Below are 13,367 nucleotides of genomic sequence, written 5' to 3' on the forward strand. Positions count from 1 at the left end.
TATACTAAAAAAGGACACTGCAAACTGTCAAGTGTCTTAAGTGCCTGCGGTGCTATGTTTATGGTGTCAGGGACCCGGCATTGCATAGAAGGGGTAAGCAGGTGCGGGGACAGCTGAAGCTCAGCAATACTTTAAAAAGATGATAATTCAGCTGCTCTGGGGCAGAATCATTCTAAGGTTCCTTGTCTTTTGGGACAGGCTGTTGAGTCACGCTGACAGCGATGTCTGATGTCTGCTGAGCCGTTTCTCGGCAGCAGCTACTGGGCTCACGGCTGTAGATGCACGCTTTTTGGGACCTCACGGAATCCTCACCCAAGTCAGTGAGGAGGGAAGGATTTTTGTTCCCATTTTAGGGAGGACACTACTGAGGCTCAGAGGGGTTAAAAGAGTCACCGCAGACTGCACAGCTTGCTGGGTGGTGGGGCTGGGATTTGTCAGGTCACCTGGCTCCAAAGTCTCGGGACTCATTAGACACCCCCCACCCCACCGCTCCCCAAATAGGGCTGCTTCAGCCAGCTCCCGGGAAGCGCTGTCAACACTGGTCATTGTTCTGGATGGCAGCGCAGCGCTGGCAGGGGGCTGCTCGCGCCTGTCCTCGGTGGACTCAGGACACCCAGGTTGTGTTGCAGTTTTTTGTTTTTTGTGGTGGTGGTGGGTTTGGTTTGTACGGCTGTTTGTTTTATTTATTTTTTTAATTATTTCTGTATTTATTTTAATTGATGTTTAGTTGATTTACAATGTTGTGTTAGTTTCAGGTGTACAGCAAAATGATTCAGTTATACATACGTACATATCTATTTTTTTCGGATCCTTTTCCATAATAGGTTATTGCAAGATATTGAATATAGTTCCCTATGCTATACAATGGGTCCTTGTTGTTTATCTGTTTTATATATAGTAGTGTGTATCCGTTAATCCCAAACTTCTAATTTATCCCTCCCCCCGCCACCTGGTTGCTATTAAATTTCCTCTACTTTTGGTGTTCTGCAGTTTCACTGTGTTGTTTCTTTTTTTTTTAATTGAAATATAGTTGATTTACAATGTTGTGTTAATTTCTGGTGTGCAGCGTAGGGATTCAGTTACACACACGTACATGTTCCTTTTCATGTTCTTTTTCATCACAGGCCCTCACGCTCAGGGCAAAACTTGCTCCATGTCCCTCCCACCCCACCCCTCGCCTCTCCTCGCCCCACCCCCTCACTGTCAAATCACCTGACCACGCGGGAGGGTAGACTATTAGCCCAGGATCTCTAGATGGGGCGTTCCCAGGGACCCCACACTTGTTTCTGGGCAGGGAGCCTGGGCCACCCACGACTGGACTCTCGGGGTCCCAGGCACACCCTGGACACTGGCCTCTGGCAGTGCCGCCAGGTTAGGTGTCACCGGGACGGGAAGGTGGAGGGGCCCGTCGGCGTTTACCCTGGGAGAAGACGTCCACACACGGCTGGTCAGCAGGGATGACTTTCAGGATTTTGGGGTACGAGGGGAGGATCCTGGTGATGTTCCTGTGATACTCCAGCAGCTTCAGCGCGGTCTCCCCTTCTGAGATGCCTGCTGGCACCATCAGTCGGTTCTGGATTTCAGATTCAGGGGGCCAGTCGAAGGTGGTATGATAAACCTCTGCAAGGGGAAGGGTACGTGGTTAGTCACCCACCATCCCAGAGGCAGAGCTTGCGAGTCCCGGGGTCGCTGGTTCGCCCAGATCAGTGGTGCAGCACGAGGCTTTGGCTCCAGGTCTGCTCTTACATCACTCTGAACAGTAACGAAACGATGATGCTCCTCGGCACCAGGGCAGGACAGCCGTGACCTTGGCGCTCACTCTGAGCCAGGCACCCACCTGCAGGCCCTCATTTCATCCTCACAGTGACTGGATTGTAAGACAGGGCTCGGTATTTTAATTCTCAAGTCCAGATGAGAAAACCAGGTCTCAGAGATGCTGGGGAACTCGCCCGGCATCCCACAGCTAGAAAGAGGGCAGGAGCCACAGATCTGGGTCTGCCTACCAGCAAAGCCTAAGGGTAAATGCTCAGTAAGGGGTGTATGGGTCTGTTCCTAGGATCACCTCTGGAACCTGCCCCCCACCCCGGGGTGGGGAGGGTCGGGGTGGAGACAGCCATACCTCCAGTCTGAGGGTCAAGTCTCTTCCCCAAGTTTCTCTCAATCAGGACCGTGTCTGGCGCGCTCAGCACGACTGGCAGAGGAGAAAGGAGCGTGGTGAGCTCCGGAGCTTTTGCTGCACGAGGACATTAACCAACCACCACCTCCCATCCCCAATCATCCCTTAAAAGAGAGGTCTTCTTGGCCCAGAACACAAACGCGTTATCTCTGGACAGAGGGAGCCCGCACTTGAACTTGGCCTGAGGACCGCCGTCCCTGTCATAAATGACACCACAATGAGCATCTTGGTACAGAACACTTTCACCACATTTGGGATTACTGGCTAAAGAGAGTTTCCCAGATACCTGATTCCTGAAACAGGGAATCACCAGGGTCAAAGCCAAACCCCACATTTTTTTTAGCACAAGCCCTGAATGCATTTAGCTCAGTGGGAAATTCGATTGCTGGGTCCTCTTTTTTCCCACTGGGTCACAGGCCCATCAAATCCCTCTTGGATGGTGCCTGGGCTGAGGGTGGACACTGGGGAGCAGGTGACACAGAGCAGGGCGCTCACTTGTGGACCTGGGGGCTGCAGCTCTGGGGGACGGGCCCCACGGGGTGGGGGGCCACTCACTGACGTGTCTGGGGACGATGCCCACGGTCTGGATCATCAGAGCCTGCTCTCGCGTTTCAGGGATGCCGTCCAGAATCCAGCCCTAGGCAGAGAATTTGGAAAGATGCTCGTCTATTTTTACTTCTTCAGGTTTGGGGGAATTATTATACAATAATAATATTTTATTTCTTCATAGAAGATAAATTTATAGAAAGACTGGAACTTTTAAGATAACAGAAAATTAATGTTTCTGATATCTCCATCACCCTTACTTAACAGCTACTCACAGGATGTCATGTTCCCTTCTGGATCCTATGTTTATCATAATCACAACACACAGATTTTATGTCCTGACTTTCCCCATTGCATGTTATAACTACCACGGCGTTTTTTCACATTGGCCCACCTCTTCACCGCCACCTATTTCACTGGCCACGCAACGCTCCATCAACTGGGCACGTCCTCCTTAAACATGCCCCATGACTGAACGTTCCAACGGCGCACAGTTTCCACTGTCATAAACAACACCAAGAGGAACGTCTCTGTGCTGCAGCTCTTTCCACATTTTGGGTTATTTCCTAAAGAGAGTGTCTTCGACATGAGAGATAAGGAACCACTGGGGTGAAAACAAAAGCCCAATTTTCTTTTTTTTTTAAATGGTTAACTCTTGTTTTTTAATTTATTTTTTAATTGAAGTGTAGCTGTTTTTCAATGTTGTGTTAGTTTCTGGCATACAGCATAGTGATTCAGTTTTATATATATTCCTTTTCATATCCTTTTTCATTATAAGCTATGACAAGGTACTGAATACAGTTCCCTATGCTATACAGTAGGTCCTTGCTGTTTATCTATTTTATATATAGTAGTTAGTATCTGCAAATCCCAAACTCCCACTTAAGAGCAAGTTCCAAAACTTGTTCTTAAGAAGCTTGAATATTAAGAGGACTGAGTTCAAGTTTCTGCTCCTTAGTGAACTTGCTATAGGGCTGAACTAACCTCAGGCATCAGCCAGCCCCTTCTTGGCACAGCTGGGGAACTGATTTAGAAGATTTATTATTTTTATTAACTCCTTAAGTCCAACCATGAAAATAATACACGATTGTTCCACACTGTGCAGAAAATACTAAAAAGCGGACATAATAAGACTAGTCACTAATAACACCACTGACTCAAAGCAGCCACTGTTAACACTGTGGTCCACCTCCTTCCAGGCTTCACACCCACACAGATCTGTTTTTCTCCCGAGGGGGATACAGAAGTTCTCACTGTACAGACTGCTGGGCAGCCTGTGCTTTTCACACAGTGAGAAGGTCTCATGCCCATCTTCCCACGTCACAAAGCGCTCTTCTCCCGGGAGCTTTCAGAGCTGCCAGGCATTGCGTGAACTGACCCGTCAAATGTTAACGGATCACAGACTGTTGTTCATTTAGTTTTGCTCCATTATAAAGAACTATTATTTAAACAAATGTTGTATATACATCTTAATGCACCTAAGATATCCTCAAGATAAATTTCTAAAAGCTGATACCTTCTCTTATAACTTTTTGTTCTATGTCTCCACATCAGGCTACAAACCTGCCCACCAGTTTATGAATCCCATGGCAGATCACCTGTTTCCCTGCATCTCTGTCAGGCATAATCCTAGGGGAAGATCTGTCTACAGAGTAGAGTATACCATTGTTGCTTTAATTTATATTTCTTTGATCACAAATGAGGTTCAGCAGGTTTTCCATATGTTTATTGGCTATTTGAATTTTTTCTTTTCCAAAATGTCCATTTGTGCCATTTTTTTTACTGTCACCTGTTTCTCACCTTTTTTAACTTTTTAATTAATTTATTTATTTTTTGTTTTACCCTCTTATTTATTTACAAGCGCTCTTTACATATTAAAAACATCAACCCATTTTGGCAAAAGCTACCACAGACACTCTGAGGCAAACAACGTTGCCAGCATTTTCCACAGTTTGTCTCTGGCATTTTAATTTTGTGTCTGGTACTGTTTCTAACACATGAGTTTTTGGCCAAATCAGTCAGTGCTTTCCTCTTTGGATTCTGGCGTCGTATGGATGTGTAAAAAGGCCCTTGCCACTGCAGAAGCTGATTGATAGATATTTACTTGCATTTAAACTGTGATCTCTTACAGTTTTACTCTTTACATTTAAATATTTACTAAAGCCACGGTTTATTTTGAGGAATAAAGGGAGTCTTGATCTAACCTGTTTCTTTGTGGCCCTCCAACCGTCCCCGTGCCATCTATGAAACAGCCTATCCTCTCCCCTCTGAACGTCACTTTCCTTTTTTTTTTATCTCAGTCTAAATGCTGACATGATGTTGGCTCCAGCATCTTTCTGCCTGTAGGCTCTCGTATCATCCTCACATTTTATTGTGGTTTTATAGTTTATTGCTCTATCTAATAGGATATGATCCTCCTTTTTCTTTTTTCAAAAACTTGTTCTTCCAAGTAGGCAGGAAACTATCTCGTCAAGTTTCAAAATATCAGTTCTACTAGGATTTGGAATGACATTAAATATACAGTTTAATTTATGAAGAATGGACATTTTTACAATATCAAGTCAACACATTATCTTCCCGTTTGCTTAGGTTGTTTTTTTTTTATGTCCCTCAGCAATGTTCACATTAAACAATTTCTAAAGTTCTTTCAAATCCTGTGAGTCTAGAATTATACATGCACACACAGAATCTGATTCTTTCGACCTGAGAGCAGGATGCAGACAGAGCGAGTCTGGAAGAGTGAAATAGAGCTGCAAAGTGCCTCAGGTCTCCACTCTGCAGTTGTGGCGGGTGGGGTCAGACAACCTGAAAGTTGAAGCCAAGGTTTCTGGCGCTGGCTCCCAGAACAGGACCCCCCCCCTCCACTTTGCCATAGGCCCCTCCCTCTCCATCCTAATAAGAACCTGGTTGCTTTAAGGTCAGAAGATGGACTGGTGGGGTGAACTCAGACTCCAGGTCACCCATAACTCATAACGCCTGATTTACAGAACACCGTGTGGATGAGGGCAAGAAATATCTTTCTTTAAAAAAGGACAGGAGGCCCATATTTCTTCCATATTAAAATATTTAGGTTCCAACAGCCTCAACTGACAGTTAAAAAAAAAAAAACTAAACAAATTTACAGAGTAAAGAGCACTGGAAAAATCAGGCATGCTTTCATTAATTTCTTAAATTATGCAGGAGAACGCGCAGCCACGGAGCCCCTGGTTTCTAGAACTAATGAAGCAAAAGTGCAAAAAGACATCTTTTTAACAGCCGTTTGCTCCCTCAAGTCCTTGTTATAGCCAGCCCAACGCTGGCTGCAGCTCTTAAAGCGCAAACACCTACAGGTGTGCACGCCGGCACAGGAACCGGGAGGCGCCGCGGCGGAGAGCTCCCCCACCTACGCTTCTGGAAGAACTTCGGCTGCATTCGGACCCCTTTATTCTTCCCCTTAGTTGGAGGGGAGGGAGTGGGGCCGCTGATCGCTGCCTCTAGGACAAGGGCCGGTAATTCTGTTTCAAAATCACTTTGTGAGGCTGACGGAAGGCTGGAACTCCGCCTTCGCTCAGCCCCGAGAAGGACCTCCCGCTTTTAATATTGCATTACTGAGCAATCATTATAATCTCGCCCATAAATTTGCAGCTGATATCAGTATGTGGTCCAAAGCTTTTAGAACTATTCAGGGGAACAGCTCTCACCGACTTCTCGCTGGAGAAAGCGGGCCTTCCAATTACACAGGAAAAGTGCAGCAAAATGAGGAACATCTCCCTAATTAGCCTGGCCTCACTGTTGCATCGTTCTGGTGCGGATGTGAAATTTAAAGAAGGACGTGGGGGGCTTGGCTGTGAATCCCAGGCCACCCACTCTCCACGTCTACCCTTTCAGACTTAGGGAGGTGGGCCAATCACCCAGGTGCAAAGAAACGAGGTCCCTAAGGGACCTCTTAGGGCACACACACCCCCCCCCACTAGTGCAGCCCCACGCTGTCTAGGGAAGGCAGCCCCGCACCGGCCCACCTGGGAAGGAAGGGCACGGTGACCATGGCCTCTGCGCCAGGGACTGCGGGTCCTGGAGCACCCTCGAGACGGAAGCCCCAGGCTTAAAGCCCAGAAAGGATCTTAGTTTTCCCCAAGGTGCTCACATTTGTAGAGGTTATGTGCAGCAGCCCAGTTGCAAAACGGACCACACTTTCAGGAGGAAACAGCAAGTCTGGTTGAGAGCAAGTTAACGGCTGCGAATTCTGGCAAAGCCAGAAGTCATAAATCAGTAAGGAGCACGCCGGCGCCGCTGTGATGGGGCACTGGTGAGGGTCGCCTGTGAGGGTCGCGGGCCTGACTTCCAGGAGCAGCTCAGTGCGGGGGTAGCAGTCAGGCCCTAATTAGAATACATTATCCATCTTCCTGACACTTCAGTGAAATGTCTCTTCCACTCTGGAGCTGCAGCTTTGTTCCGAGCAGGTTAATTGATATTCTGATGCCTCCGCTCACCATACCCCCGTGGCTCGGTTCTGTTTTATCACACATCAAAAAGGCCGTCTGCTCAGGGCACTCCGTGCACCAGCACAGAGCTGGAGGTCTGCACAGCTGCGAGGGGTACGGTATCACAGGAGGGACAAGCACCGAGCAGATGTCACAGATGAAAAAAAGGGGAAGAAAAGCAGCCAGCCAGCCCAGGGAGCTTGGCGAGGCCCAGCCGAGCGCGGCCCGACCCGGAGCAGGGCGCCCGCTCTGTGTGAACGCTGGCCTTTTCTGCCCTCCTGACTATTATTAAAGAGCAATCAGCAACTTCACACTGCAAGACTCTTGCCCTCTGGGCCCTCTGCCTCTTTGATGTGGTGCCCCTGGTCTCCTCCCCTCTCCTCCAAAGACCAGAGCGGGCGCTCCCCTGGGATCCGCTAAGGCTGCCCTGATCCAGCTCCCTGCTCCAACCGCAGACTCAGAAGGCTCCCTCCTAGGCGTTCCCCGGGCCGAGCGCTGTCCTCACAGCCCTGAGGAGGCCATCTGAGGCTGAAGGTTTGGATTCGATAAACCAGGTTCACTCAGCTCAAAGTCTGAACCAGGTGAAGCACCACAAGATGCATCACAGGTCTGCCACCAGCCCCCAACCTTTTTTTCTAATGAAACATTATGCAGTTTGCCAATATATAAAAAGGAGAGAGATTTTCTTGGCCAGAAGAGACACGCGTAATAAAAGATCACGTTCGGGACACCAATGTGTCTAAAGACAGCCAGGGAGAACAACGAGGCTGTTCTGACGAATACGAGGACGTGAGCACCAAGTTGCCCTGGTGCCGGCTCCCTCGGCTGGCACAAAAGCCCGGCAGTCTCAGCCCCCACATCGCCTTAGGATGCCTTCCACGTTCACCTCGGCTGAAAGGTGACAAACAGGAATTCTTGCTTCAAAGTTTAATCTCAAACAACAGGCAACACCTGCTGGCGCTCCCGACCATGCTAAGGTCCAGGATGCAGCTGGGATGCCTGGAAACTGGCCCCGCACACTGGCTCTGCCACCCAACAGGCTTTGCCCGGCCACTTTCTGCGCGCAGGCCCAACGGTACATACGCTCAGATAGGCTGAAATGTGCAGGAGTGATTCTTTTAAATAACCCATAGGGCCCAGTTCTGCCCTTGCTAATCAGTGACATGTGCATGATGTTTTATATGCAAACACATGAATCTGGGAAAATCTGTACTCCTAGGTCTTCAGGTTAAAAGCCAGTAATCTCCAGGTGTTAAGACTTGGTAAAGCATGAATGTGAATGTTAAGAGGCTTTTTATTCATTCCCAAATAGCTAAAAAAATGTTTTAAAGTCAAATTCACATACAATGTCCATGGTGCCGCCTGCAGAGGAAGACACAGTTCGAAAATCACACTGTTCTGTCCCCAAATGGATCAGTCCCAACGCAGCTCCGAGACAACCCACCACAGAGATAACTCGCTTCACACAATCACATTTAGTTCTCAGGCACACAGTGGGCTCTGGTTGAAAGTACAAGAAGTGGATAATCCAACAACAGCAGCCAGTTAATGGGTCTGTTCCTTCCAAATATTTTAGATCATGTCTGTGGTATAGACCCACCTCTCCAGAAACAAGATTAGTCCATTAGGGTGCAGTTTATCACAGTGGTAAAGGCAAGGACTTGGGAATCGGCCTGTGCCACTGCCAGCCGTGTGACTCTCAACCAGGCACCTCCACCCCTCTGGGCCTTGCTCTCCTCATCTGTGAGATGGGGAGAGTAACAACAATCTACCCCGTAGCTGCCGGGATAATTAAATGAGGATCATAAACAAACAGCAAAGCAAGCATAGTACCTGGCAATAAGAAACAAGCCAATCACTGTTCACAGCAGCCAAGACATGGAAGCAACCTAATGTCCACCAATAGAGAATGAATAAAGAAGACGGGTGTGTGTGTGTGTGTGTGTGTGTGTGTGTGTGTGTGTGTGTGTGTGTGTGTGTGTGTGTGTGTGTGTGTGTGTGTGATGGAATATTACTCAGCCATAAAAAAGAATGAAATAATGCCATTTGCAGCAACATAGATGGACCTAGACATGATCATACTAAGTGAAGTCAGTCACTTAGAAAAAGACAAATATCATATGATATCACTTATATGTGGAATCTTTAAAAAATGACACAAATGAACTTATTTATAAAACAGAAAGACACTCACAGATGTAAAAAACAAACTTACGGTTACCAAAGGGAAGAGGGGGGAGGGATAAGTTGGGAATTTGGGAGTTAACAGATACAAACTACTGCACACAGAATAGATAAACAACAAGGACCTGCTGTACAGCACAGGGAGCTCTGTTCAATAGCTTATAATAAACTGTAATGAAAAAGAATCTGAAAAAGAATATATATGTATGTATAACTGAATCACTATGCTGAATACCAGAAACTAACACAACATTGTAAATCAACCACACCTCAATTCAAAAAAAAAGATATTCACAAAGAAAAAAAATAGCCCAATCAGTGTTAACTAGTTTTCTCAGTTTAATTTTGAAAAAGGTGAACTGTGTTCTTTTTCTCTACCTCCTTTCAAGAAGGGATCCCACTGAAGACTGTAGAACTTAACATGAAGAATTCATTTTAAAAGGCAGTGTCTTGGAAAGAGCATTCTAGATATGAACTGAGGAAATCTTTCTAATTAAAGAGGACATGGGAAAAACACATTCTGATTAAAATGAGGGAAGTGTAGCAAGGTGTTGGATGGTGCAGATCCGCTCCGAGGTGCCCAGCCATTTGCCAGTGTCCGACCCGGGGCCTCCCCAGGGGCGTTTTCTCCTCCAAAACCACAGCCAGGAGCCACCTGGGCCGCGAACCTGGCTCCAGCACGTGGGGAAACAATAATGCTGTTGCAGTAGGGTGAGAATTTCCACAAGACCTAGGATCCATTCATTCAATCACTCACCCCTCCATTCATTAATTCACCAGTGTATTTATCCACCACCATGGGCAGTGCACTGCTTTCATACTGAAAAGTTCAGAAGCACTGAGTCTGGGGGCTTGTCCAGTCAATAGCATCTGAACAGTCACTGGCTTCACGGAACTAATGACCCCCAGGTCTGGCTTACCCGACGCTGCTACTTAGGACTCTTTCCTAATTGGCCATCTGACTTGTGCAAGGCCCTGGTCATCACCTGTGAGTCAAGAGGACTAGACCAGGTAACTTGTAACAAAGACATCTATGGTCTAACAAAGATATTTTAAGAGTGAACAGCAGGTTATAAATAATTATGCATGGAAAACAGGCGTCGACCAGGTCGAGTGACCGCCCTGCCTCTACGGTCTCCGCACATCTAAAACATCACAATTTTCTTGCCATGGAGGAGGGGACACCTCAGCGGCAGAGCGCACGCTTGGCGCGCACAAGGCCCTGGGTTCAATCCCCAGTGCCTCTGTTAAAAAATAATAAATGAATCCAATTACATACCCCCATGAAAGAAAAAAAGTAAAGTGTTAAAGAAAAGACTGTAAAAAAAAATTTTAAATCATAATTTACTGTCAATCATGCAGCCTGATTCTCTGCTGAAATTCTTCTAGCTCCCTGAAATCTTGAAAAGGAGGGAGGCCTCCCCACCAGGCAGTGGAGCAGACACTGGGGCCAGGCTGACAAGCTACTGCGGTCTGATCGACAACAACACCGGTTTCTCGCAGGGAATTCTGAAGTCCGAGCTGGGGCACTGAAGTCGGCACAGAGCTCCCAGCCTCAGTCACAGAGGTCACAGTGCGGCTTAGACCTCATCCCTCTCTCTCCCTTCCAAACCCACTGACCCGGGCACAGCGCGAGACCAAGGCGGCCAGCCCCAGGACTCCTGCCTCCCCCTCGAGTTGGTGCTCTCTTCCCCTTGTCCTGGGGCCCCCACACCCGTCCATCCAGGCCCTGGTACCGGAAAAGCCCTGGCTGTACACAGACTTGTGGCTGAGTCCATGTTTTGGCTCTAGCCCTGTAGCCTGGTGGTCTTGAATTACCTAACTCCTGACCTCAGTATCCTCATCTGTAAAATGGGGCGGTAAGACCCACCCAGGAGAAAATCACTGCAACGACTGCGTGGAATTGCTAACAAGCGTGATGAGACAGTGCCTGACCCACAGCAGGTGCTTCACAGACACCAGGGCCTTTCTCCCGCCAGAAAACCATCTGCGGCACAGGGGTATTGCACTTCCGTAAGACGGAGAAAGGCTGAATCCCCAGGTGGATGACTTTCCAGAGCTGCCATTTCAGGCCCCAAGAGTCGGGCAATACTCTGGAGGGACGCTCGGGCCCCACCGTCCCAAGGAGCAGCTGCCCCTCCATCCCCTCCCTCTGTCTGACCATCCCCGGCGTGTCTGGGCCACTTACTTCCTCCAGAAAATATGTCCCACTCCCATTCCTCCCTCTCCGGCAAGCAGCCTTCTCCTGCGGGCTCAGTTCCCTGGGGACGTTCACTCTAACGCCCAGAGGAGGCCAGGACCACCTTCCACATCCTCCGAAAGCTCATCTCAACTCAGGCCCACGGCTACCTGCTGCCAGAGACCAGACCCCATCCTCCTGCTCCAGGAAAAGTGCCGCCTAACCAGCTGTTGGAAGGGGAGTGTGAGAGGGCGCGTCACATCCTCCAGGAACAAGAACTCACCCACCTAGATGCCAGTGAATTCCACACAGTCCCAGTAAATAAAAGGCACACTGGTAATAACAACAGCCACCACCCCTGGACCCCCGCTAACCAGCTGTGCACAATCTGCGCATCTGCAAAGCAGGGACAATGCAGAGCACGCCTGGACTTCCTGGCGCTCAGGGTCAGCTGTGGTGGCAGGCAGCCCGAGGGCCGGCCACCCGCAGGCGCTGGGAAACCGCAGCCCCTGCTTCCAGCCTCTGGCGCACACACCCCAGCTCTTCACAGTGGACGGCGAGCTCAGAAATCAACACCAAGAGCTTGGGGTTGGGGGAACGAGGATGCCTCTCTGTCCCGTCCTCCTGGGGGGCATCTGCAGCCCTCGGGAGGCAGGCCTCTGCTCCAGCCTTTGAATTCAAGCACAACCTGCCCAGGGCGACATGGTTGGCGGTTCTGAGCCCAAACCTGCCTCCAACACCACCAGGCCTCTCCGACACTCCCAGCTGCTCCAAAGACCACTGACAGCTGCTCGGACATCGGGCTCTGCCCTGTGTTTTTCCTCCCCACCTGCGGTGAGAGGGATCGTAAGAGGCAACCCAGGCACCCGCCGCCCACACCGGGGCGCCTGGGATGTCGCTGCTCAGTGCGCGGAGAGCTGGCCACACACGCCATTAACAAGGCCCACATCGCACGGCAGGGTCCACGCACAAATGAGGGGCCTCCATGGATGTGCCCACCAGGCTCCACCCCGCGCCCGCCCGGCCCTCAGAGCCCCCGCCTTGCCGTGATCACGCCATAAGTTTTCCGAGTGGAGTTCAGACCTCCCTCTGACACCCGGCCATCCTGACTGCATTTGTATTAGAGGAACACACAGCCCTGGGCCTCAGCAGAACTGTTGATCAATAAAACTGCGCTCCTCTGAGGATGCAAGTGACATCTACAAACCCGTGAGTGTCAGAACAACGGCAAGAAAATCCTGTGTTCCCACCGTCGGAGAATGAGAGCTGGATAATTAATGCCAGCCCAGTGATGCCGCCAGGAGAAATAAAACAAACAGCTGCTGGTTCTGTAGACCAGGACCGGGCTCCTCCGCCCCGCTGGCTTCCCACCATAAAACACAGACTCACGCCAGGGGCAGGGAGGCATAAATCTCTGACCAAACCGGAAAAAACAAAAATGGCTCTAGAAACCTGCCAAGGAAGTTTTAAACTTTTGGTTCCACCATCAAAACTAGGCGCCAACATCGCCTCCTTCACCGTGAAGTACCGGGAAGTCTCCATGATGTTCAGTGAGATGGGAAAGAAATTAACCCGTGAACGCCAAGTACAACTGAGTTTTATGTGCAGTAAAGGAAACACACTCCCGCCACCCTGCTAACTGGTTGGTGGAGGGACCCTCCTCTGTGTGCGTCGGGGACCCCTCCCTGACTGTAACCTGGGGGTGTGGTCAAAGTTCTGCTTTTGATGTCATTCTTTGGCTCAGGGGGGGAGATCACTGGGACTCACTGGGCTCCTGGAAGAGCCGGTCTTCTCTCAAGGAACACAGGGATCCTTCCTCTGG

General features: G+C 49.3%; 1 protein-coding gene across 10 annotated transcripts in view; it reads right to left on the reverse strand.

The window, feature by feature from the left end:
• Positions 1–13,367, reverse strand: part of AK8 (adenylate kinase 8) — a 117,720-nt gene that overhangs the window by 75,210 nt on the left and 29,143 nt on the right. For 6 of the 10 annotated variants that reach the window (XM_032478730.1, XM_032478728.1, XM_032478731.1 and 3 more), the window contains 3 exons: positions 2,672–2,813; positions 2,120–2,191; positions 1,420–1,620 (listed from right to left, as the gene is read on the reverse strand). In XM_032478730.1, coding sequence (XP_032334621.1) covers positions 1,420–1,620; positions 2,120–2,191; positions 2,672–2,813 — 415 coding nt within the window. The remainder of the gene's footprint in view (positions 1–1,419; positions 1,621–2,119; positions 2,192–2,671; positions 2,814–13,367) is intronic. The other 4 variants (XM_032478734.1, XM_032478736.1, XM_032478737.1 and 1 more) reach the window with 2 other exon arrangements.

The sequence above is a fragment of the Camelus ferus genome, chromosome 4, assembly GCF_009834535.1.
Source record: "Camelus ferus isolate YT-003-E chromosome 4, BCGSAC_Cfer_1.0, whole genome shotgun sequence".
Classification (NCBI taxonomy): Eukaryota; Metazoa; Chordata; class Mammalia; order Artiodactyla; family Camelidae; genus Camelus; species Camelus ferus.